This window comes from Sardina pilchardus, chromosome 12 (genome assembly GCF_963854185.1).
Source record: "Sardina pilchardus chromosome 12, fSarPil1.1, whole genome shotgun sequence".
In the NCBI taxonomy this organism is placed as follows: Eukaryota; Metazoa; Chordata; class Actinopteri; order Clupeiformes; family Clupeidae; genus Sardina; species Sardina pilchardus.
This window is the reverse complement of record NC_085005.1, coordinates 2,406,555-2,433,331: the sequence shown is the minus strand read 5'-3', so window position 1 is coordinate 2,433,331 and position 26,777 is coordinate 2,406,555. Positions and strand designations below refer to the sequence as shown.

At 42.4% G+C, this 26,777-nt stretch overlaps 1 protein-coding gene across 1 annotated transcript; it reads left to right on the top strand.

Annotated features, from left to right (window-relative positions):
- Positions 1–5,586: 5,586 nt before the first annotated feature.
- ube2j1 (ubiquitin-conjugating enzyme E2, J1) lies at positions 5,587–26,717 on the top strand. Its single transcript, XM_062550827.1, has 8 exons — positions 5,587–5,893; positions 17,020–17,093; positions 17,287–17,418; positions 17,991–18,075; positions 19,311–19,416; positions 21,751–21,880; positions 23,281–23,409; positions 25,384–26,717. Exons 1-8 carry the CDS (start codon positions 5,863–5,865, stop codon positions 25,705–25,707), a joined length of 1,011 nt encoding a protein of 336 aa, XP_062406811.1. The 5' UTR covers positions 5,587–5,862; the 3' UTR covers positions 25,708–26,717.
- The last annotated feature ends 60 nt before the right edge of the window (positions 26,718–26,777 follow it).

Genomic DNA, 26,777 nt, shown 5'->3' with positions numbered 1-26,777 from the left:
AATATGATATAGATAACAATTGCTCTTTCACATACATTTGGAAATGTTAACCCCCTCTGGCTGGACAATAGTTTGGACATCTGATCCATATAATCCTGAAGAAGGCTCATAAAGACTTGTAGATGACCTCCCAAGGTGCCCTATGCTTCCAGAGAGAAAAAGATCATCTCATGCTGTTTGAAAAGTGGGGCTCTAAATCTGAGAAAATACTTTAGAAGAAAAGCAAAGGTTTTCCAAAATTTGCTCATTTCAGGGTGAGCCCAGATGAACCTGTTATCAACCTGTTTCACAACTTCCAGGGGCTTGCAGTACTAAGATTACAGTAAAAGATTCTTACTGCTATAAGTGGTGCATTCTAAACTAATTGGCAGATTGTTTCAGAAGTGCAGCAAACATCAGCATCAACAGTCTTGTAAAACATCACAGATTTGACTTTTGGATTTATTTGTTTTTTACAGGTTTTTTTTTTATTGCTTTGACGCAGTAGTTGACTCAAAAAAACATTTTTCAGAACTCTTAATGCAAAGGCCTAAACAGTGGCACCAATGGTCAAAATGACTCATTTTGCCTGCAAAAGGCTATAACTCCTCCAAAACATTCAAAATATGGACCAAAAGCAAATTTTGCCCTCAAACAACACAACTTGCACACAAGTGCATAAGCGCTTCCAATCAGTCATTAGACAAGGGACATTGTACAAAATTCCGCTCTCAATGTGAATCTGTGCTGCATTACTGGTCAGCAGCTTACATATCAGTGCCAATTTGCTTTCTTGCAATAAAATAGATCCAGAATCATATACAATGATTTTTCAAATTTCATTGAATGCAGTATTCATTCTTTTTTTTTGTTTTGAGATTGTGGCTTCGAAATGAAATATTCCAACAGAAACCACAGATATAGTATGAAAGAAAATATACAGTAAAATCCATCACTATGTAAGACATAAGGAAAATAGAAATAACAATTCTGTACAATACTGTAAAGAAAAAAATCTCTTCTCGTCAATTCTTACTCTCACTCTCATCTGCCTTGACCATCCATGCTTGCAAGTTACAACACACAACATGGCACTTTTTAAGCCTGCAAACTGATTGCAAATTGAAAAGTTGTGTGAAGCAGTGTCAAACAGGTGCTTCAGTGATTTCATACTGGGCAAGAAGTTTCTAAGAGATGGGAACATAAAGTTTCTGTTTGGCTACCACAGCTAAAAGCAATGGAGTTTGGTCTGCTTGAATGACATCTGCATTACTGTAACTGATTTGCAAAAGGGTGCGGAAAGTGTGTCAAAACAATGACAATGGGTTAACTCATTTGCAAGAGGTATCTTTTGCTCTGCTGAGAGAGTGATGATGAAGACTGAGAGGTTCCTTAAACCACGTCAAAGCAATAAAAAAAAAACTGTAAAGGCCTACAGGTAAACATGTGTGTTTTGAAGACTATGATGTGCATTAAATGTATTTTTCATGCAATAAAGGTAATAAAATGAATAACTAGATGTACCTCAAAACGAAACAAAATAGACTACCCATACACGGACCACTACCGCTCAGTCCTGCACATTCTCTCTGCAAAAATAAATCATGCTTGTCAATTTGTTTCCATCTCCTACTTGTGTATGTGTGCTTCTCTGAGTTTTCGCTTGTGAGTGTAAGTGTGTGTGTGTGTGTGTGTGTATGTATGTGTATGTGTGTGTGTGTGTGTGTGTGTGTGTGTGTGTGCGTGTGTGCGTGTGCGTGTGTGAGAGAGAGAGAGAGAGAGAGAGAGAGAGAGAGAGAGAGAGAGAGAGAGCCTTCATGTGTGTGCATGTACAGTGCCCTCCAAAAGTATTGGAACACGTGCTGAAGTTTACAATATAAAATCATCTTTTGGAAATTGATCTTAAGCCTTAAATGAAAAAATGTGAATGAATCTTTGTGAAGGAATAATGTATTGTAAATAAATAAATGTTTTCCTTAAAATACAGGGGTCATAAGTATTGGAACAACACCTATGTTAAATTCCAATAGGGCAGGCAGATTCTTATTTTTAAAGGCCAGTTATTTCATGGATGGATCCAGGACATATGCACCCTGATAAAGTTGCTTTGGCATTAAAATAACCCCACATCATCACAACCCACCGTCATACTGCTTTATTTAACATTAAGCAATTATGACCTTCAACAATTATGACCTTTTTATCTCACAATTTTGGCTTTATCTCACAATTTTGACTTTCCTATCTCAAAATTACGATTTAATTTCTCACAATTATGATTTAGCACCCCCCACCATTTTGTTTCTGTGATGAATGTATACAACCTTTTTTCACACTTCCTTCTCACAACTGGTCACTAGGAGGTGCAAGCAAACAAGTTGTATTTTTGACCAAAACTATATCTGGCTTCAGCACAGTCAGCAAACCTGCAGAGCATGCACACACCAGTCCTTTTCTCATGATTTTTAAACCTTTTATTCCCTCAGATTTACCAGATGATAAATGACCTTATTTGTGATGTGATAAACTCAGAATGCATGTTTCTAGCATATTTTAGATATTTGGCAGCTGATAAATAGCCTTTCTCCTTTCTGAAAGTGTGCCAGTGTGCCAAAATCCGATTTGTGTTCAATTTATGATCACAAAATACTCAGTTTCTCTTCTCAATCTAGTCTTATCTCATCTTATTTCTCCTAAGGGTCACAGAAAAACATCAACATAGCATGATGTTCATATATCACCATGCTTGACTAGGAATGATGAGGCGATGTAGAATTTCACTACTCAATTAACAAATTAATTATTTATTTATATTTTGAAACCAATGTTTACAAAGTGCTTTACTGAAATCAGCATTCCCTCATGGTCTGAGAGTTAATAAATGTGCTTTCTGACAACTCCCAGTGCTGTTGTGCCTCTTACTGTAGTAAGGAATGGCTTTCATGGAGTGGCCTAATCAGTGGAGTGCTGTGATGGTTCTCCATACGGTTCTCCCATGAAGAAACTCTAGATCTAAGATTCTTGTTTTCATACATTGAAGAGATATCATATCTGGGGGAGAGAGATGGGCTGTGAGTTTGGGCAATGACCTCAGGTCAGACTCAAACCTGGTGCACCCATGGTATGAGTGCTGCTACTTTGCTAGTTTATTTAACAAAAAATCAATGACCACTCATCAAGTCATTGTGGAGTATTGTGTGTAGATTATTAAGAAATAACTGAATTATGGCTATTTGAGGAAGAACCTGAAACATACCAAAAATGTGGAAACCTGAAAAGGGTCTGAAAACAATCTGAATAGACTATAGCCTAACAATGTTTTTCTTTTCCAGCTGACCTCTTTTTCCATACAGCCCCACAACTCTAAAGTATCATAATACTGAAGTCCTTTCCCAAGGATAGGTATGTCCCTTTCTGTGAGACACACTTTGGGCAGTCTTTCTGGTTGGTAAATTCTCTTAAGATCAGATGTGCTTAGATCTCTACTGTACCATGACAATTAGGGCAGTGATTTAAACCCTGCTGTGCTTGTCTGTGACTGAGAGGGCTAAGAGGGACTCTGCTTGGGGCAGTGGTAGGCTATTGATGCAGAATAACAGCATTTTGCACACAGCACAAATTAGCATTGAATGTCTCTCTCAAAAACAGGTGCATCAGGCCAACTGTGAGTAACTGGGTTTGACCAGTAGCCTACCATTGAATGGTTATATGATCTGTGTTGTCAACACCTGCAATGTCTATGTCTCCAATTGACTATTACTGTAAAGTCCAAACAGCAAAGCAGCTTGGAAGCGCAGGAACAATAACTGTGATGTAATCTTCCATCACCGTGGTAAAGCGCAATGTTTGTCAGAATGTTGAGAGTGGAAAGGTTTCTTTTCGACTTTTACGCGCGATGTCTCCAAAGCCTCTACAAATGTCTGAACATTAGTATGGGGAGTCTGTGCTTTATTTATACTGCACAAGAGGCATGATCAATGGGCATCGTTCAAATGACTCCGTATGCTTGGATAGTCCTTCAAGCAATCAGACCAACGATCTGGTGCATCTTTTGGATACGTTTGTGATTGGACCCAAAGGTTGTGGACAGGAAGCAGGGGAGATGCAGATTTCCAGGCTGAGCTGCCAGGTGAAATACGAATTCGCTGGCAGGTCAGGCAGGGTTCACCCAGGCTGTGTCTGAAACATCAGTACGCACACTGGGCATGTGCATTTTCCGGAAGTTACGTCAGAAGACTGTCCGAAAGTCAAGCGTTCTCCCTAGTTGGGTACTTCGTTTGGCATGATTTCCAAGCGTGCATCGATGCATCTTTTTTGCCCTCAGATATCCCATAATCCATTGCGCAGCGCAGGTCAAGCTCCACACGTCATGCAAATCGTCAACACACCCCCCTCCCCGAGTCAGGTGATGCCAACTAGATAGTGCTGTCCAAATGTAGGTATAGGGACGCATACTGAGGAGCAAGCTAACTAAGACGCTACTGGAAAGAAGGTACTATCCAGCGTGCACGCTTGACTTTTGGATACAGCCCCAGTCTATAATATAAGCCATCAGCTGATCTCCATCTTCTCCACTGACTAGGTCCTTTGGCTCCACCTGGAGAGCTGGAGTTGGAGTTGACAGGCATTCCAGGCTCAAAGCCACTGTGAAGGTCAAATGACATCCTGATGCATGCAACTAACCTCCAGAGTGCCTTAGTGAATAAGAGTTCTTCCAAGCCATCCAACGAGCCCTGCCTAGCATCGAAAGAAGTGGCACCTGTTTTTGCAAAGAGGTAATGTAATGACAACCTCTTTGGTGCAGCAGGCATGTTCACTGACCCAGCAGAACCCAAAAAAGATATGTCTGTTCCTCTGATTAGGAATAAGAAGTTGGGGAGTGAAAGAGCTTCCTGCAGCTAGCGTTGTACTACAGATGCTTTGTCCAAGAATTTGCCACTCTATTAGGTTATATTCAACTACACCACTCTACCCATAGTCCTCTGTGGGCGTAGGCCTACTGGGTGGCAGTGTAGCCACAAGTAGCCCTGGTATTTGGAAGGAAGCTGTTAGCCTATACTCCTGTGGACTTGATATTCTAAACACCACAGGAGCACTCAGACAGAATCAGCCTAATTGCCTGCTTGCTGCTTGAGAAAGACTTTGTTTTTCAGACATGGATTTGTCTTGCTGGGAGGTGTGTGGCATCATCGAGCAGTGTGTGTGTGTGTGTGTGTGTGTGTGTGTGTGTGTGTCTGTGTGTGTGTGTGTGTGTGTGTGTGTGTGTGTGTGTGTGTGTGTGTGTGTGTGTGTGTGTGTGTGTGTGTGTGTGTGTGTGAGTGAGTGTGTGAGTGAGTGTGTGTGTGTGTGTGAGACAGAGAAGGGGGGGGGGGGGTTGAGTGTGTGAGTGAGTGGTTGGGTTTTTGCAAACTGTAGACTTGCATTAGAATTACCTTGGTTAATGTGAGTGTAATTCTCTGTTCGAAGTCCATGGAGTTCATATGGTTATGGTCTAACTTCCTAATATTAGGCTAGGTCTGCCAAACTGTTTCGTGTACATGTCTATGGTTTCGTCATTGCTGACGTATATTCTACTTCCTGTTTTCGTTTTTCATGTGACATCTTTGTAGCTGGCTAACGAAACGAAACTAGGGAAACTTCTGCCACGTCAGAAAGTGGTAGGACAGAAACCGTATTCCAAAATTTAGTGTACCTCATCACGCTATAACTATTTTGCCTTGTCTACTAGCACATTGTTCTGGGTGTTTTTAAAGCTGTAACCTCTTCGGACAGAAAAAAAAAACAGTTATTCAAAGACAAACACCGGAGGATCATCACACCACCTCAGCAGGAGCAGCTGTCGTTTGGTCTAACGTTAGCTAAACAGTAGTTGGGATCAACAGGATGGAAAGTAAATATAATCTGAAGAGCCCAGGTATGTTATAACATCCTACAATTTAAAGGGTGTATTTGCTGTGGCTAGAGCATCTAACGTTAGCGCGTAAGTGGCTTTATAAGGGGCTGTTATTTCTAACGTAGCTCGCTAGCTAGCTAGTCTGTTGATGCTAGCTAGTGTGTAGCGAAATATCCGAGTCTTTGATGGCGACTGTACAGTTTGCTTGTCCAGACACATTGTTAGAGGACGACTGTCACGACCTGACTGAATAACTCTGTGATAGAAAAGATGTCAGTCTTGTATTGCTGTGTGTTCGACTCTAAATTCTCAACTAAATGTATGTAGGGCGGATTAGCTTAGCTAGTTGTTTGGCTAGCTGGTAAAGTTTTCATTGCCTCAGGTTAGAAATGCAAGTCGTATGACTGTTAATGTATCTTTCTGAATGAAAATAAGTGTACTCTATGTTATCAGCAGGCAGCAGCACTAATTTGTGCCTCAACTAGCGTTACATGGTACATCAGTAGTCTTTATCTAATTTGTCTGCATGATGCTAAGTTGTTGTTTTTGTTTGGGAAGGCTGGAAAGAGGAAACTGGTTTTGCTCCGACTGTAGGCTATACCCTCAGGGCAGGCCATAGGTGTGATACATTTTGATTTTGGATGTTTGGAAGACAAGCAAATATAATTTGTTGATCAACAAACGTAACAGTTTGCCTCATTTGTTTCAGTGCATTGCTCAGATCAGAACTGATTCTGAATGCATATTTAGTCCACGTCCACCACATCATAGTCACTAGACTTATCATAAAAGATCATAAAAGGTTTTTTTTTATTTTTGTTTTTTGACAAATAGCAAATCTATGCTTTGGCATATCCATGAACATGATTATGTGCAACTGTCAGCAGTCAGTTGCTAGCCATGGGTTAAAGGCCTTGTTCAGACTATGGCTCAAATGCAATTTTCCCCCAAATCCTGTAAGAATCTGATCTTACTGACTGACTGTCTGCATTGCATAACATATTTTGTCTTTATTTGTGTTGCTAGACTTATTTTCAAAAACAAACATGTTCTGGTATAGAGCAAACATGTTCTGGTATCACCCCAACGACTCACAGCCTGGTGGGTGTGTTAGTTCCACTGATGCACTGCTTATGGTCTGAATGGGACTGAAAACGTTTTGCACTAGGGTAGCACTTTGTACTCACTGGTTGGATTAAACTTTGCATCGGCAACATTGGTGTGCAAGTTCTCTTCTTGACTGAAGGACAAAAGCAAACATGACAATGTTCTTGCTGTGATGAAGGCCACGTGGCCAAGGAGTTGGCATGTTTGTTTTTTAGACTGGTGAACTGTAGATGAATCCAGTTTCCTACCTAGAAAAGAATAGAATAGAATATATACTTTATTGATCCCGTGAGGGAAATTCAGTTCTCTGCATTTAACCCAATTTAACCGAATTAGTGAACACACAGCACACAGTGAACACACAGTGAGGTGAATCACACAACCCAGAGCAGTGAGCTGCCTGCCCAACCAGCGGCGCTCGGGGAGCAGTGAGGGGTTAGGTGCCTTGCTCAAGGGCACTTCAGCCGTGGTGGACTGGTCGGGGATCGAACCGGCAACCCTACGGTTACAAGCCCGAAGCCCTAACCAGTACACCACGGCTGCCCCAAATGCTGCTAGGCTGCTACCTCATGACCTTTGAGCATTTAGTTTGGGATGATATTCCTGCGTTTTAGACTAAACAGTTCTAAGATCACACTTCTAACAACAACTAACTCACTAACTTTTTTTCTGTTTGCATTTGCACCAGAAATAGAAATGCTGAGTGATGCAACACATAATGAAGTGCTCAATGATGATAGACCAAAACATTCCATATGATCTTGTCTTGGTTTCCCCCTGCAATCTTTAAAAAGTGAGACATGAACATTGTACATTTAAAAAAAAGAATAATATATATAGATCTAGATCTGTTGCATTGTCCCAAAGTTGAGAAGTATTACTAACTTTACTGCAGATTTGAGTTTTAGGTCCACGTATCTTGGTTGAATAGGTTACAATATTGAACGTCTACAGATGTGAGATAAAAAGGGGGGTCATTCCACCTCAATTCAACGGATTTTAGAGAAAATTTCTGCTTGACCATCTCAGATTTGCTTCAAACTTTTACCATCTAAAGAGTAACCATTTAAACTAACTTAGCCAAAATATTAGATCGGTATACCTAATACATCCAGAGAAAAACATTTTTGAACATGGTACCCCCCTTCTGATTTTTGGCACATTGGCGCCCTCATCTAAATCTGCAGCAAAGTTCAGATGTCATTATCTCAAAAAGTGTTCAAGCTAAAGACTTCACATTTTCTGTGAATACTGATTGCTACCTATAGATTCCACATATTCATTCCTAAGTCGTATGTGTTGACACTGACTGTGTTTCAATCTTGTGAAATCAGAAGAAAAATTGCAGATTTCTTTCACACCCCCACATTGGGTGCCCCATTACACAATTTGTAAACAAAATGTTTGGCAAATGGTTATGTCTCTCTACAGAAGTGTTTAAGCTGTCTTTGAAAAAGTAATGAAGAGGTGTCTATATTGCTTTTTTGTTGGAAGTATTGTAACACAAAACTGAAAAACAATCAATTTGGATAATATTGTATCTCCCCATTACAGAGGTATGACAAGCTATACCAATGAATTGAACACATCTCCAGAAAGAGTATGGAATGGGCTTTCAGACTGTGAAATTTCAAGATGGTATTATGGCTATAGTTATTGAAATTTTATTTTTGAAATATTGGTCTACTTTAACAACACATTGCTGATATCCATGAACAGTGACATCTAGTGGCATTAAATAGTGACAGCAGCAATTTATTTCGGAAATACAGGAAATATTTTATTAGTTCATCACTCAGCAAGTAAATGAAAATATAAATGTTTAACAGTATGAGACATAAACATCTGATACTTAGGAATAAGACAAGGATTATGAAATCATTAAATAATAGCACAAAAAAGCAACGCTAATTGTTGTAATAGACCAATATTTAAAAAAATGTTTTTTAATAACTGCAGCCATAATACCATCTTGAAATTTCACAGTCTGAAAGCCCATTCCATACTCTTTCTGGAGATGTGTTCAATTCATTGGTATAGCGTGTCATACCTCTGTAATGGGGAGATACAATATCATCCAAATGGATTATTTTTCAGTTTTGTGTTACAATACTTCCAACAAAAAAGCAATATAGACACCTCTTCATTACTTTTTCAAAGACAGCTTAAACACTTCTGTAGAGAGATATAACCATTTGTCAAACATTTTGTTTACAAATTGTGTAATGGAGCACCCAATGTGGGGGTTGAAAAAAAATCTGCCATTTTTCTTCTGATTTCACAAGATTGAAACACAGTCAGTATCAATACATACGGCCTACGAATGAATATGTGGAATCTATAGGTAGCAATCATTATTCCCAGAAAATTTGAAGTCTTTAGCTTGAACACTTTTTGAGATAATGACATCTGAACGTTGCTGCAGATTTAGATGAGGGCGCCAATGTGCCAAAAATCAGAAGGGGGGTACCATGTTCAAAAACGTTTTTCTCTGGACGTATTAGGTATACCAATCTAATATTTTGGCTAAGTCAGTTTAAATGGTTACTCTTCAGGTGGTAAAATTTTGAAGGAAATCTGAGATGGTCAAGCAGAAGGCATTTGTTGAATTGAGGTGGAATGACCCAGGGTCTAAAATATCATGCTGCCTAAAACTTTGGTTGGTGTCTGGGTTAGGCAATTTTGGACAAACTCATATGCAGGGCTCTGAACCGGTTCAAGGAACGAAAACCGAAAACGAACGGAATTTTACGAGGAACGGAAACGGAAACTGTTCAACTGTTCTGGAACAGAAACGTTATTCTGAAATCCATAAAACCGGTTAATAAAGTTTTTTTTTCGTTCTCTATATATTTTATACAATTTCACAAAATCATAGCCTATGTCAGGTTCTTATTTCCGGTTGTGCATTCACTTCGCCACCCACTAGGCTCAATCCAGGCAGCTGTCACGATTGTAGGCAATGTAGGCATAACATAATAGCCTATAGCCTATTTTGCCTGTCCACGCCTTGTTGTTTTAAAGTCGGGATTTTAAGTGTTTGCTCAATTATAGGCTATGAAGAGTTGAGGTAGGCCTATTGTCAGCAACAGACAGGCTAGCCTATAATAACGGGGTTAGGAATTATTGAGCAAGCCTTTGAAGATCTCCATATAGATAAAACTTACAACCAGGTAAGGAGTTTCTAGCACTTATCCAGAAATGTTTTTGATAAGAAATTATTTATCATAGAATAGGCCAGTAAGCTAGGTTATGTGGGATGGATAGCCCATCTGAATGTTTTTGGATGCCGCCTGTGATTTATTATTTTTGGGCATAGACTAGCTACGGTGTAAATCAAGGGCAAATAGTAATGAGTACGTCTATTCTAAGGTATAGACCACAAAAATAGACTTGATAGGCCCGCCAAACACTGGCGGAACGATAAGAACGAACGATATTTTATGTTCCGAACCGGTTCAGGAACGATATGTTGGTGGCGGAACGCAAGAACGAAAACGTTAAACATGCCTGAACCGTTCGGAACGGAACGATTGAAAAATAATTTTGTTTTCAAGCCCTGCTCATATGAAGTAATATTATTCACCCACTAGGCTACTCTTCGTATCTTGAAAGATTTGCCTGATTCTGAGATTGCGGTTTCCACCAGTGAGCGGAAAGAAAAAAAGGCCTAAACATCTGGAATATTTCACTTTTTCAAAAAGAGTGTTTGTATGACATTATCCAATGAAGACACTAAGGATAAAGATAGAAAGGCCTTCTAATGCTACATTCAAACTAGAGTTACTTTTTTGAAGCTGTTGGTGTCCATTTCACTTTACTAATCCTATGGAGTAGAATTTTTTTTAAATGCTGTCGTTGGCATTTTTTCTGCAGTTCCAGAACATCTCTTAAAGTTGAGAAAAGTTCAAAATCGCAGAGAGAAATGGAGACCGTAGTAAAGAAACTTATTACGATCGGCTTTGAGCACACTGAGCTATATGACACGACAGTTACTGAATCACCATATCAGTTATGAAGTTAAAGTGCACGTGTCCTGAAAGATCTAGTCTGCGTGTTTTCATTGCAGTCGTTTGAAAAACTAGCATGTTAGCTATCATCAACTTGTGATATGCACACGTTGTTATGGCAATAAAAGACTAGTTTTTCCAATCATATCAATTGTCAAAAATTAAGCCGAGTCTGTTTGCACCCTAGCACAAATGTTTTGTGAAACAACTAGGCTGTTCCTAAAACTTTTGTACAGTAGTGTATACCATATCTCAGAAAATCAATGAAATGGATTGCATCAGTTATTTTTAAACTTGTCAGTCAAGCCAAAAACAGATACTGTTGGTTGTCAGATGAATCGTGTCACTTTTAGTCACAATTCCTGCCCTTAGGGAGGTCATATTTTGTAAAACTGTTGATCCAGACAAAGAAATCATACCCAAGAGGGGAGAAGAGCACCAGCTCTGAGTTTGTGGATGCTGTGGCTCATGTCGTCTAGGGCACTGTTACATAATCCCGTCTCGGCGTCTCACAACTCACAGGATCAACTCTCTGTCGTCTCCGGCATACGATGAAGTGCATTGCATAAGATGATTTTGTTTTCTTGATTGTAATCCTTCCCCCCAAGGCCACTGACCGAGGCCTCACTGACCCTGGAGAGTGGGCGCCCATCAGGGAGCCAAGGCTTTTCCTGTCACACTTACTCTTTCCTCATATGTTTACATGTATGCATACATTTAGATGCTGTAGTCAATCTTGCATGTCTCCTTGATCTTCCTCTAGAGGGCCTGGCTTTTTGCATCATCTCTATTGCTTATCAAGAAAAGCTCAAACGTTTGAGTTGCAAGAAAACAGTGGATTGTTACTTGCTATTATTTTGTGTTGAATAATCATAGCCTTTGTCTAATTTCCTTCCCGGCTATCATCCATAACAGCAACAACGTACTCACTGATGTTGGCCTTGGTGTTATGGGTGTAATGTGGTGTTGTCACAAGCATATAGAACCGTGTTTTGAAATGTATTGATCGAACTTCTGTACTGGGCTGATTGTGAGCAGTTGATGGATGGTTAAACTGAATCAGTAACGAATAAAGGGTGCTTATCGAAGTGAGTTAGGGGGAAAGATGAATACATTGACCACCACCAGTGAAGCCTGTTCAGCAACAGACTTGTTCTCCAAGAGTGCAGCACAGAGAGACTATATCTTTTGATACATTTTCCACTTTTTACCAAGTGATTGTTGAGTGACAGGAAGTTTGAATTTCTCCTTAGAGGTTATTAAAAGTATCTATCTATCTTTCTATCTAGTATCTACACACACACACACACACACACACACACACACACACACACACACACACACCTTAGAACCAAGCAAATTTACCAACCACATGCTTGAATGTAAAACAAACTTGTGTATGTCTCTTTTTCTTTATCCCTCTTGCCCCTATGTCATAGCCAGATATTTTAGAGGCTTGCTTTCTTTCAGGAGGAGCCAGCGTTTAATCCCCAAACCAGACATGAGGGGATCTGGAGTAGTGATTATTTTTACAGAAAGCTAGAACTAGTGGTTTGAAGTGAGTGAGTTGTTTGAAGACCAATGCGATCCACCTCTATTGTTTATGTAACCAGCCAGTTGAAAATAGTAATGCAAATGTATGCTTTTTTTGAAAAGTATTTAAAGTAGTCTTATCTTTTATTTGCACACTGAGCACGGAAACCTTTCTTATTCTAGTGTGATGGTGAAGCCACCTGTTGCTATTTCATGTTATGTAAGGACCAATTCAGTGATACGGAGCATAAGCTTCGAGGGGTTCCAGGCAAGGAAGGTCACACTGCATTATGTTCATGGAGTGCTTTGGCATTGCCGCACGTCCCCGAGCATCACTGTTAAACCACAGACGCTTTATCATGCTAGCACCGACCAGAGACTTTGACCCATGGCATCCCAGAACAAGCAATGGCTTGCTGTAGATTTCTTATATGGTGCATTTCCCTATGAACTGATTTTGACACAAAAGTAAAACAATTGAGTGGAGAGAACCTCATGTGTTTGTAAACCCCAGAGAAGAGCTTACAAATGTAAGGTATTCTCTTTATTTATTTAACATTCCTATTCATGTAGAAACCCCCTGTTGTCAGGATGGGGATTTATGCAGGTGGATTTTAGATCTCTATTCACAGAATCTGGAGCTTTGTGGCAGGCTGTCATTCTCACAAAGACCCTGTGATCAAAGCGTCAACCTGACACCTTCTGCTCATTAAACTTCACATAGTGGGTGACTGACAGTCCAAGTAGCTTGTGACGAATGCTCAGTATGTGTCTCTCAAATTCATCCCCAGTGTCTTGCATATGAAATATTGGTGTTTTCAACACCGCGTGCAGCACAGGTCCTCATGGAGGAATTCTTGTTACAGGATCAGAACAGACATGGTTGACATGGTCTGTGGTGAGAATGCAAGGGCTGAAAGCATTTCATCAATTTTCTGCTGTGTCCCACTTTTATCTTTTATTTTTAGCCAGGGAAACTCAAACATCACACTCCTGTAATCACACTCCAGGGACTACAATGTTTGTTTTCCACCCTACCTCTAGTGTGTGAGCGAGACAGAGAGAGAGAGCGAGAGAGAGACAGAGAGAGAGAAAGAGACAGACAGAAAGACAGACAGAGAGCGTTTGGTCATCTGTTGCTAAAACCAAATCCCCTGGCTTGTAGAGCCTTCTGGGAAGCTGTGGCCCAGTTTGGACAGTGCTTGCTCCCTACAGAGCTCCAGGGCCAGTTATTACCCACTCCACTTGTCCCTCCTAGGTGCTAGACTGTAACGTTACATTCTGGACATAGCAAACTGCAGGGCTTTCTCTGTCTTCCATCACTATCTTCCACAGCCCCCTCTGTCTGGCTTTGTCTGTCACACCCACCGACCACCGGGTGTCTTCATATTGCTCTGAGCACTTTCCGCCACTGGATGCCTGTGGAAGGGGAACCTGTCTGACTTTCTGAAGACGCAGGCTTTCTGTTGGGCATTAGTGTCTCTGCACATGTCTCTCCTGCCATTCTCACTCTACTCAAGTATAAGAGGGCAGAATATGCTCTCTCTCAGACTGCTGTGTGCCTAGAACTGTACCACTACAGCCTGCAGTTCATGACAAAGCTTAAAGAAATTGCCACAAGAAACAATTGTTAATTGACTCGAGATTTGGATTCCACTTTCAAAATCATTGCACACTTAAAACTAAAGCTATTGACAAGTCAAACCTACCTTAAATAGGTACAAAAGGCCTATAGCAAGAAAATCTGCCATTGTGTATTAGCTGGATTCGTCAACTTTAATCTATCTGTCTAATCGGTTTTGTTTTTGTTGTGGTGTTTTTATTTTTTATCTTTTATTTTTTTTACTTAACGCTGAACCATCCCTACACACACCTGTTACTCAGTTTCTCATCGCCTGAAACCTGTTATATAATCTGAAACAAACACAGCTGCTGAAGTATTAACGGCTTCAGATGGGTGTAGTTTTGTTGAGCGTTGAGTGGGAGGAGACACTGCCACATAGACTTAGCAACTGTTGGAATAGGCTATACTGTAATAGTCTCCAAACTCAGTAGTGAGAAACTCTATGATAATGAGCCTGAGCAGTTATGCAAATTTCATTCAAAGTCTGGGTTTTATTTTGGGAAAGGACTTCAGGCATAGTCTGACAGCTGTGTTGCACAGTAGCACTCTCTGCCAACGCTGCTGCTAAATAATCTCGCATTTAGCTGATCTCTCAACTTTTTTGAAATATGTAATTTTACTATGATGATTACATAAACAAACATACGGTTTACCTTTTAGTAAACACCAGCCATGTAGACTCCTGCTTGGATAGGGCTTTTACTCCACTAGAAGTGTAAAGCAGTTTGATGTTAATCTGGCACAGTTTCCTGTTAATCTGTTTCCTTTTAATGACTTTCACATATTCAAAAGATGAGAGATAATTCTGTAGTTTGTTTCGCTAAAAAGGCTCAGAAAAGGATACCCGGCCATTTCATTTCCTCCCATAACACAGGTTGTAAGGCTGTTCTGAGGCTTTGGTGACACAACATCAGCTCCTCTGAGCTCAGAAGAGAAGAGCTGTTAAAAGGACATTCACACAGTTTGCTTTCTGTTGCTTCTTCATTCATTTATGGAATAGCTGTGTGACACCTGCAGCCATGGTGGCATTACAGTGGTGTAGCACAGACTGACATTAGAGCATGGCACCAACAGTCACCACTTAGTGTGAATTGTCTTATTTAAAATGGTCTACTATTGGAGTTGGGAAGTGACTTTTAGTGACATTTATCACCTACAAGTACTAGACTCTATATTCTGTAGTCATATTGTGATTAGGCTACTCCTTGCCACAAAATGAACACAGTTCTCCTCACAGTAGTTATCTCCCCCTCCAGCTATCAAATGAGTTTGGCTGGGCCTTGGTATGAGGAGCAACACCAGACTAATTAACAGTTAATCACATTAATCTGCTCCACATCCAACCCCATGCTGAGCTAGCAGGCAATACTGTGATTTCAGCGGGCTTCCTTTCAGAGCATGATTGGTGTAGAGAGAGTTTGGGATGCAGATGCTTGCCCTCCAAGTGATCCTGCTCCCCCACTTCACTGAGTTGAATTCATCACAGGACTCGTCTCTGCTCTCCAGTGTGTGATCTTACACTGTTGACATCTCCCTCTCTTGCTCTCCACCATCACAGACCTTCACTTCAGTACAAAGTCCGGCCGCAGGCACAGGCTCATGGAACACGTGCCCTGACAAACGTGTGTGTGTGTGTGTGTGTGTGTGTGTGTGTGTGTGTGTGTGTGTGTCTCGTTTGAGGGTTTTCTTTCCTTCACTCTCCTTCAGTCTTACTGTAACAGGAAGTCGACTCCCTCTCTTTTACGCAGTATCAATTTGTACAATTGGATTCCAAAGCAATTTTCTTCACAGAAATGGGTTTGTCATGCTCACACTTTTCCCAATTATTTTCCAATTTCAACGGAGTGGGACCGCTCGACGACAAACTTTCAGCTCAGTGGCTCCTGCGTTTCCCAGAAGAGCGCTGGGTGGATTTTGTGCTCTCTACACTGCAGCTCATCTCTCTGCCGTCTGAAGCCCTTGACAGTCGTCTGACATTCAGACTAGATTTAGTGTTTCGGTTCCCCCGTGAGATGGACGCTTCCCTTTTAACACCACAGAAGCAGGCGAGGTTGAGGATGGGTGGGTGCTGGCAGCAGGCGTGTCACCAAGCTTGCATCATCCCCGCGGGGGTGAACAGAATGTGGGATAAGTATAGTGAGAGGGAGTGGGTGGGTATGGATCCCCCCCCCCCGGGCCGTGTGAAGAGATTCTGCATCTGCCCAGATTAAAGATGTTTGTGTTAGTGTACAAGGGTTAAGATAAACAGATGTTCTCTGCTGACGCCTGTCACGTGCCATTCTTTAGACTGCCAGAGGAAGTAATTGACCTTAGCATCTTCCAAGTGAAGGCTGAGGTGGGGGTGGTGATGAGGGGGAATGGGAGGCCAAGCACCTAAGCCACTGACTGCCTACGAGCTGTTTGTCACAAGGATGACATGATTGCTTTGCTTCTGTCTAAACCACGGGTCGTGCTGTGATGGCAGTAGTAATAATGTTAAGTTGGGTCATTACAGAACCAGTGATTCAGAGCTGTTGAGTTAAATAGATATGAGGACCATGTAGATGTTAAAGCAAAGGAGTGCGGGTGTATGTGTTGACTGTGTGGCACATGCTATTTTGTTCTCTGCTTCATGCTTTGTCTGTGTGCATTAATGTTGCCTCACCAGCTGCTGTGCTCTGTCAGGCTCATAAGTCTCGCATCAGTGCTCAGGCTGATAACTCGGTGTGGGTCATGCAGGGGTGGGATCAGGACGAGGGAGGGTCGCCGTTGTCACTGACCGGTGTGACTGACCGGTGGGACTGACCGGTGTGACTGACCTGTGACTTGAGAGCACTTTGAGGCACCTCTCCTCTTGATCAGCCTCTAACGGTCTTCCCCTCTGTGTCCAACAGCTGTGAAGCGACTGATGAAGGAAGCAGCAGAACTGCGAGACCCAACGGAGCATTACCACGCTCAACCACTAGAGGTGAGGCAGTGCACCAAGCCAACAGAAACAAACACAAGCGTCAACATAAACAAACACCAATCCATACCACTGAAGAGTGAAAGGAGGCTTTTACAACGTGGCCTTTCCCCAACATACATACACACACAGACACACACACACACAGGGCCCAGGTGTGCACGGATATGTCTGATCTTGACTGCTGTGTTTCTAGGATAATCTCTTTGAGTGGCACTTCTCTGTGCGAGGCCCACCAGACTCCGACTTTGATGGTGGGGTCTACCACGGCAGGATCGTGCTTCCCCCGGAGTACCCCATGAAGCCCCCAAGCATCATCCTGCTAACGGTGAGATCCTGAGAAGGAACTCTGCCTGTCATTAAGATGCCATTCCCTTAGCTCCAGCTAATCTTCCCATCACTGACAAGGAACAGTGTGCGACACAAAAGCATGATTTAATATGACATGAAAGACATTGATCAAAGGCTAACAGCAGAATACTTTGACATCAGTCTTCCTCATATGTCTTCATAGATTTTAAAGTAGAAAAGCATATAGACAACTTTTAATGGTTCATCAATCAATGTTTCTGAATTATACACATTCCTTTGTGAATCCAATCATTTTAAAATGTAAGTGTTCTTCAAGGATATGTAAGGTTTACTGTTTTGATGTCACAAGAATGTCGTGATTAAAGTGAGTGTGTCACCCCTTTACCGTCAACCCTCAGCCTTTTGTACAGTCCTGTCTTTGAAGACATGGCTTGTCATTATGGCTTCCTCCTTTGTTCTGCTCAGTTTGATCTTGGGAGCTGGTGCTGTCATGAGAACAGATACTCTGTGGTGGCACACTCCGTCTCCGTCTCTGACTGCTGTGTCAAACTTTTGGGAAGAAACGTTGAAACTCTGTTCTTTTCACAGCCGAACGGCAGGTTTGAGGTGGGGAAGAAGATCTGTCTCAGCATCTCCGGCCACCACCCCGAGACCTGGCAGCCCTCCTGGAGCAGTATGTTACATTAGTCTTCCCCGTGAAGCCCTGTCGCCAACAGCCTCACACACACACACACACACACACACACACACACGCTCAGCACTTCTCCCACAGTTTCCATGCGCAGCCTTGAAGACATTTCTAGTCACAGCGTGCACTGTACATGCATTGCACAGTCATCCACATTTATCAAACGCCTCATATCTCCCAAGTGCTTTCATTCTTTGGGCTGCACATGTACACAAACACACAGCACCTCTTTTCTTCCCCTACTCCAGCTCTCGTGCTATACTTAGTATCTTGACTCTTTGCCTGGGGGGGTGGAAATGCACTAGAAGGATTAGAGCCCCCATTTGAATTTAAATGAAGGGAGTATGCAAATGCTATTTGCCCCAGCATTTATATTTGCCTGATTGTTCTATCAGTGTTTTTCCCCAATTTAAAGGCTTAAAGCTGGAAGGGAATGAAAGCCGGACTGCACAGCAGAACTAACTCAATAAGTAAAGTGTCACTCCAAATCGAGCTTGGCCACGCCTGTCTAATTCACTCCCTAAAGCTCTCGGTCGCGGCTGTCTGAGAGCCATATTTCGCACATTCACTCACTGCTTTTAGTCAGCTGTGACTTTGCCTTTACTACTCCTTTTTTTGACAGAGAATCCTCCACTATGTGTTCCAGTAGAGCATAAAGGGTATCTATCAGACTTTCTACATACACAATGTGTAGTCATTATAGCAGTGGGCAGTTGTTGCAGCATTTTTTCACAGGTAATTCAGTCTTAACTCTAACTTAACTTATCTAACTGAAACATTTTGTAATGCTTGCATTTACGTCCATTACATTAACAGTTTACAGTGGTATTTATTGAAATCTATACAATCCTGAAGAAAGAAATAAGGTTTGGCGTTAAATTTCATGCCAGGATATGTGGCAAAATATGTGGCACCACCTGTAAGTGTAAGTGCTGTTTTTGCAAGGCAAGTTTGCTCAATCTTTTGGCTGGGGCCTATTGAAGTGTTCTGGATCAGGGCTGAGTGTGACAGGGTAGTGACGTAGTGATGGGGTTGTCAGGGCTGGTAGTGGTGTATAGCCAGGGTTACAGTGGAGTCAAAACAGACATGGCAGTCATCATCTTGCATGTTATTTAACCACCCTTCTCCCCTGCAGCTGCAGGAGATGAACCTATGCCGTTGTTTATGTATTTATTCATCTTGTGTCATAATTGTTTTGCTCTTTCTTCTCTCCCTTTCAGTACGGACCGCGCTAATAGCTATAATCGGATTTATGCCAACCAAAGGAGAGGGAGCAATAGGATCTCTTGATTATACCCCAGAGGAGAGGAGAGCCCTCGCCAAAAAGTATGATTTTCTGGCTTTAATGTTCTCACACTGATCCCCCATCCCCCTACACACACACACACACACACACACACTCATCCAAAGCGGCTTGCGCATCCACATGAGTTTAGGTCAGCCTATCTGAGGTACAGAAAGACTAAGCTGAGCTCTTATATATAGATGAATTCACTACTCGTGTTGTGTCCTCCCAGTAGTTATTTATTTTAGGCCATGTCAAGTGTGAATCATTTCCCAGGGATTTTAGCTCTCTTATCATATCTGTAGAAAAAATATCAGACAAACTAGACTAGCCGTCAGTGTATTTAGTGTTTAAACTACAATTTACTCAAGTTCAATTACCTGACCGCCTAGTAATTGTAGTAGTTCCAAACATGCTAAGGTGAGTCTGCCACATGTTTGCATATGAGGTTTAGCAAAGGTTGATGAAATACCTCACAATTCTTAAGCTGTGGTAAGACAAGGGGTCTATTCCTCAACTCATCCTCACATCTGGATCATTCCACAGTCCACACTCTCCTGCAGACCCTCTGTGAACTTTCATTATCAACTGAAAATTGAAGTCCCTGGTCACTGCATGTCACCACATGTTTTCTTTGTGTTTGAAATGAGATGGAAGACTTGATTTGATGGAAGCCGGTACAGAGGCGTGATGACTCGCCCATTAACACATAAGGATGGGGGGTCTTTAACGACTGCCACTCTCATTAACACTTCAAGATTGGAAGTGACAGAAGGAACTCGGTGCTATCTATAAATAAACGCACACTTATCTGCCTTATAAAAGTGCCTTCTCTCCAGCACAATGGCCGTGCTTGAGACAGCACTTCGCATTGAGTCTCATCTCCTTGCCTTTGTGCTCCTGGTAATTGTGAGCGCTGTCACTCACGGTGCGCCTCACAGCCAGAGCGCAGCACGACACCCGATCCATATTTTCACTCTGCCGTTCGTCTCTGTCACTTCAGAAACAAACTCGGGCTGAAATGTGGGGCGGGCGGCCACACACTGCAAGCCTTTGAAGTGCTCAAGGGTGCATGAGTGTTAAATCCACAGGAACGACATTTCTCAAAAGAGAAGATATAATCTGAAAAAGTGGACAGTTGGTGTGAAAGGCACAGAAACACTGCGCTGTAAACATTTTCTTTAAGGTTTGCTACAATGGATCCCTATTTTTGTTATTGTTACCGAACTCACAACACATTGATTTATGATTTATTTATGATTTATTTTATGGAACAGGGTCTATAGTCGGATGCAGAAAAGCACAAAGCCTTAAAAATAAACAGCAGTAGCTTAGACATCAGCCTTTGGTGAAATACTTGCATTGCAGATAGAATAAGATTTATAACAGGTTGCTGATTTATATAACTGACATTTTCAATTCTATGGTGCTCAAACTCTGTGTCTCGGCTCAATTACTGCTGTGACTCCAAAGTTTGCAGATGGACTACAGCACAGGTCCACCCACATCAGCTCAACTCTTTCGTGGCCATACAACACAGCCACATTTTGACTTCGGCGCACAGCAGAGGAGGGTTTACGCTTTGCGTCATATGAGCTCTCGTCCGAACATCTGTGAGCTTATGAACGCATCAGTGTACCTTGCATCACAACAAGGGCCATGCCAACAGAGCTCAGCAGCACCAGCGTGCTCCACCCACAACACTGGAGTGCACACACAGCCAGTCTGATACAGATCAATACACATGCTCACCCACATTCAGAGCCACATTTGATTAAAGGCAGACACCATCATGGTCCTTCTACATGTAGGTGGTTCTATAAATTGGATTTTCTTTCCTTCCGATTCTGTTTGTCCTTCTTGTGAGGGAAAACTATGTGATCGTTTTAATATTTAGTTAAGCAACAGTACAGTATATTTGGCTTTCTGTAGCATTGCCCAAACAGGCCAACAAGTGCCATAAGGATGTGGGTTAATTCATATTGGTTCATTTCCTTTTGCTGTCATTTGAAACACAGCAGATAATGCTATTGTAATCGACTGTCACTAATCACTGCCATGAGGATGAATGAGCCTAAATTGCCATGCCACAGATTTTGCACGGTTGTTTTATAAATCTGGCTTATTTCTGGCCATGAAGTCTAAATGGAAAAGCCACTGAAAATGAACCCGGAGAGATAAATACTTTTGAATTTCAATCTAATGTTTGGGGTTCAGACAGTCGGTTTTGTAGACAGTTGATCACTTGTGGTGCAACATCAGCCAAACTGTCACCTGGAGGATTTCTCAGGATGGTGTGGACAGGTCTTTTATGTTCCTCTCAGGTGTTTCTGTGTTTCTGAGGCCGTTTGTTGTTTGTGCCTGGCCCCTGGCAGGTCCCAGGACTTCTGCTGTGAGGTGTGCGGCTGCTCCATGCAGTCTGCTCTCCTGGCTCTGTCCCCCAACAGCACCCCCCGCCCAGAGGACCATGAAGCCAAAGAACTTGCACAGAAGATCAACTTTAAGGTACTCCCTAAACCACAGCTCTGCACAAACTGCTTATATTGACTGCACTGGGGCGATTACATTTTCATTTAGGTATACCGGCACGTCATTTAGGGGCAGACAGAACTTCAGTGGTATCTTGTTTTTTCTGGTTTAAATTGTGCTTTGACAATACAATGCTGGCTCTACTCTTTTCAATAAGAGCAATAGAAGGGAAGCGATTTATTATATCTGAGTCACCAAAATAAGATAAGTCATTCTTTACTGAAGGCATATATTTTGGCCTTTGCGTATATGATACGGGCTCTCGAACTGGTGCGGTCAGATCAGGTGTGGCTATCTCCACCGAAGATGTTGCTTCAGGATTAGGGATTTTACTGGAGACTAGGATGGGCGATAAAGACGTCAAACTAAACAATATTTCATGGTATTTTTTACGCACTAAGAATATACATTACAATATGGAAGTAATTCACCGCTGTTCTCTAAGCCATGGCAAACTAGTCATGTCAGACTACAGTCTTTAGAGTTGCACAAACACAAAAGAAGTAAAGTGTAATCTTTACCATCGTCAGTGATGAACTCCACATTCTGTCATTCTTGTTCTCGCTCTACAGAGGGGAGAATAAGTATGTTGGTGAACATTTCATGTGACTAGCCTCACTGGAAGTATACTTAATGAAAAAAATGTTGATGCACTCAAAGCGTAATCCCCACGCTGTATAGAAACATGTCATCAACTTTGTCATTGATTTAGCAATATGACATTCTCATCATGGTGAGGGATCCTAAGGGTATATTGATATTGATGCGATATGGCACATCTCTGCTGGGGACAGGGGAGAAAGATGGTGGGATGGGGACAGGTATAACGTAAAGCCTAATGTAGCAGGCTATGTTTTTCCCCACCCCTATTCAGCTAAGAAGAATATCAGGATCAGAGCCAGTTGGAGACCCGGTAATGGCAGGTCTTTGCAGGATGCAGGAGAGGGGAAAAAGAATGCCGCCTACAGTCCTACTCACAGGGACTGACCTGTTAAATGCCAGGCACGTTGGCACAGCCAATGAAAAGGATTTTAGGTGGCATGCGCGATCCAAATGGTTGCGCTGTGGAGCAGTGCTCCAAACGTCCAGTCCCCCAGGCCCGGGCCCTGCTCACTCTGCTGTGCCATGAGTGGAGCCACTGAGTCAGCACCCCCTGACCCTTCCTCTCCGCACGTGCAGGCCATCCTACTCCTGTGATTAATCATAATCAGATTAAATATGTCTGCATGCTTTTCTGATTTTTTTCCCCCCCTTGCATGCACTCACTACAGAAAGAGATAAAAACTGAGTAGTGTATCTGGGTAATCTGCAGCGTGTCTCTTGACAAGAGCCATAGTACATTGTGGGTGACAGCGGTGGGCTGTGTGTTCCTGCAGGCTGAAGCCAGCTCGTCCAGTAAAGCCGGGCTGAGCAGCGGGGCCGAGAGCCAAGCCGCCTCCGACAGCCAGGAGGGGGAGCCTTCCACAGACAGCCAAGCCAGTGCGGAGCCAACACTAATCCCTGAGGTGAGGAGAAGAGAAGAGAAGACACACACTCACACACTCACACACTCACACACTCACACATGGCACATGCCACAGGGAGGAGCAAGTGAAGGAGATGCAGATCCATATGAGTGTGAGGGTAGATGGAGTATTCCATGAGCTTCCCTGGGGAATTCTACAGTATTGGGAAGGTGGCTGGCAGTCAGGCGTTATGAAGCCGCTCTATCTCTGTTGTTTTTAAAGGCGCCATTAAATGACGAGTCAATTGTGGTAGGAGTTTAGTGCACTGCAGGGGTCTTTGTTCCTGAGGGGGTGGTGTTATGGGAGAAATATGGCGCTGCGCTTATCTCCACCATTCGTCTCATCTCTCATAGTGCTTTATGTAATAAACAGCCCTCGGAATCACCACCACCTCGGCTCTTTGCTCAGAACATATTGGATGATTCAAACACAGAGAGGACTGAAAAGGGCACCATGAAGCCAGACCATGGCCAGTCAGAGACAGATCTGTCATCACTTCTGACCTTCAGCTGATGTTGTTTTCCATCACTGGTCTAATGAGTCAGTCTTTAATGTGTAAGACTGTACCCTTACTGTAGTTGTTGCTAGTTTTACACGGCTCAAAATGTCCCCACATTTTACAAATTGCGTTCTGAATTGAGATTCTGAACTGCAGGCTTAACTGTATAATACATTCAGTCAGCATATATTAATTAGGCTGAGTAACTTGTGTTCCTTTTGGCCACAATGAGTGATAAAACGAATAAACAACCAGATTTGTGCAGACTGCAGAGAGGAGTAGAAAGTTCTCCCTCTTAGCTAGAGCCATGTGGCACCCATTCACACAGCATTGTGTCTGAGAAGAGGGTAAGATAAGGGCGTAGGGTGTAAACAGGGTGGGATCATCTTCCAGATGCTGACTGTGTAGTGAAGGGCTGAAGAAAGGTCTCCATTGAGCCCGCCCCCGTCATCTGTCCCCAGCTCACAGTCATGCAGCAGGCTCTTGGCTTTCTCTGTTTCTCTACAGTGTTGTTATTTGCTACCTCCCATCCTCTCTGCCATGCCTCTATGACGGCGCTGCCTCTGGCCTTTCTGTAATTAGTAAGCCAGCTCCCTGTAAACCCTGGGGTTTCCTTTAACTTTCTATGTTTAGTCATCATGTTTGTATCCGCTTGAAGAAACCATCTCTTACTGTCGCCAGTTTCCAGGACGTACGAGTTTCAAAGTCGAATCGCTCAAAGTTGAATACTGCTGTTGATGCAGTGTGCTGTATCTGCCTAGAGGGTTTGCTGAACGTTCTCAGATGCTCTCTCAGAACTCCTAGTGAAAATGATCATGATAAAAACACATGCAATCATAAAAGCTATTGCTGATCCTTAGAAATGGATAATACTGTGCACTGCTTGGCCACAAAAACACCAACAGCACACCAACAGTACACCAACCAGAGCCACACATACCCCCTCTGATGATGACGTTTGCATCATTGTGACACATAAGACACATGGACATGCAGATTACATAATTTTGGTCTTAAGTTTGTAAAATCCAAATTCAAAAAACATTTTTCATGGGCCCCCTCAGTTTGGTTGGGCATTGTCCTATGATGGCAGGTATGATGTTTTTGTTGATTGAAAAACAGCATACTGTATGTGCCCATGCAGTATATTTTAGAAACCTTTGTTAAATAGCTTTAAAAATGCATAACGTGTAACATGTCAAATTGTAAAAATAGTCAAAGTGTGCATATCCAAGGCACCTTTTCATTCCACTTGTCTTCCATGTCATCCATCCATCCTTTCTGTCTCCCTATATAATTAGTTTGGTTGAGAAAAGCAGGAGACCTGCTGAATATGAGACTGGCTGCTTTTAAAGACCCGAATAGTCTTTTGGGCTTTTACTCAACATAGTCGGAGTACGTGCCATAATTCTGATTGTGCAAATGTGTGCATGCATGTGTCATGCTAACTTCTCTGTCCCTCCTCTATCCCACAGACAGAGGCGCCTGGCCCATCGGCCGTCAGTGAGGAGAGCCCTCTCTCCACATCGGTTCCCCCGGAGGCCCCGAGCAGCAGCAGCAGCAGCTCCCGCTCCTTGAGTCCGCGCCAGCGTCGCGCTCAGCAGCAGGGCCAGCAGCAGCAGCAGCAGCAGCCCCGCCGCGCTCCGTTCCCAGCATTCCCTGCAGCGCCGCAGCCACCCGCCGACGGCACCCAGGCTGGCTCTGCCGTGCTCATCGTGCTGCTCACTCTGGCTCTCACAGCTCTCATCTTCCGTAGGATCTATCTGGCTAATGACTACAAGTTTGACTATGAGCTGTGACGACGTACGAACGCACACACAAACACACATACATTATTAAAGTAAACAGAAACGCACAGATACATGGCCCATGTAACTCAACCCAGTATAACTGACACTGCCCAAGTACCAGCCAGACAGACACTGTCCCTGCCACATGAGAGAAAAAAAAAGATGTCTTCTGCCATTGCCCAGTATGGGGTAGAGACTAAGGCAGGCCTGGGTGACTTCTTTGTGTAACCGCTTAAGGTTTTGTCCGTAATGTTGGCATCTTTGCATTCCTGAAGTTTGGAGTCACAGCAGTAATTGAGCAGAGATGTCAAGTTTTTAAGAAGTTCAAGCACCATGTAGAAAAAAATTTATGATCTTTTACCTCCACATCAGAAGCAAAACTGCAGCCTATTATACAAATCTTGATATATTTAGAACATTATCTTACCAAATTATGAAGTCTATGCTATTGATGTATTATAATGTAAAACTCGTTTTTGTGAGTCATTGTTTAAATTGACATTTTAATCGAGAGCTGAATTGCTTATTACCAGATGTTAATTTTAATTTTAATTAGCGTGTTCTGCATTGTTTGTTGCTGTTAGGAACAGCATAGATCAATGTATGTATCTCTTAGGTTAAGTAAGTTATTTACATTATAAAAATCAGTCCAAATCTCTGCTCTACTAGGGAGGGTAATTGGGAATGTATGTTCTAAAATATCAGTTACTACTGTACTGTAAAACCTCAACATCCACAAGATGGACCATTAGTACAAGTAAACTGTCCAAATGGTACTCGTGAGTGACTATGTCAAAGGTCACTTATTTACAATGCAATTATGTGGTATTATTTTCCTGTTTTTAAGTTGAGTTTATTTCGGTGTTTGACCACCACATCATGCTTTTACAGCTAAAAAATGAGTGGCCAGTGACGAATAGCATGTGACTACTAGTTTCTTCAAGGAGAAAAGAGACTGACAATAAATTGCCTGCCTGGGCAGTGACAACAATGAACATAATTTATGGATATTTTTTGTAATTGCTGATTCCATGACCCTGATGCTGTTTTATGTTAAGTGCATGGTAGTAGTATTAGTA

Coding starts and splice junctions, on each gene's coding strand:
- ube2j1 (XM_062550827.1), top strand. CDS start 5,863: ATGGAAAGTAAATATAATCTGAAGAGCCCAG. Junction 5,894..17,019: donor ATATAATCTGAAGAGCCCAG/GTATGTTATAAC, acceptor TGTGTCCAACAG/CTGTGAAGCGACTGATGAAG. Junction 23,410..25,383: donor AGCCAACACTAATCCCTGAG/GTGAGGAGAAGA, acceptor TCTATCCCACAG/ACAGAGGCGCCTGGCCCATC.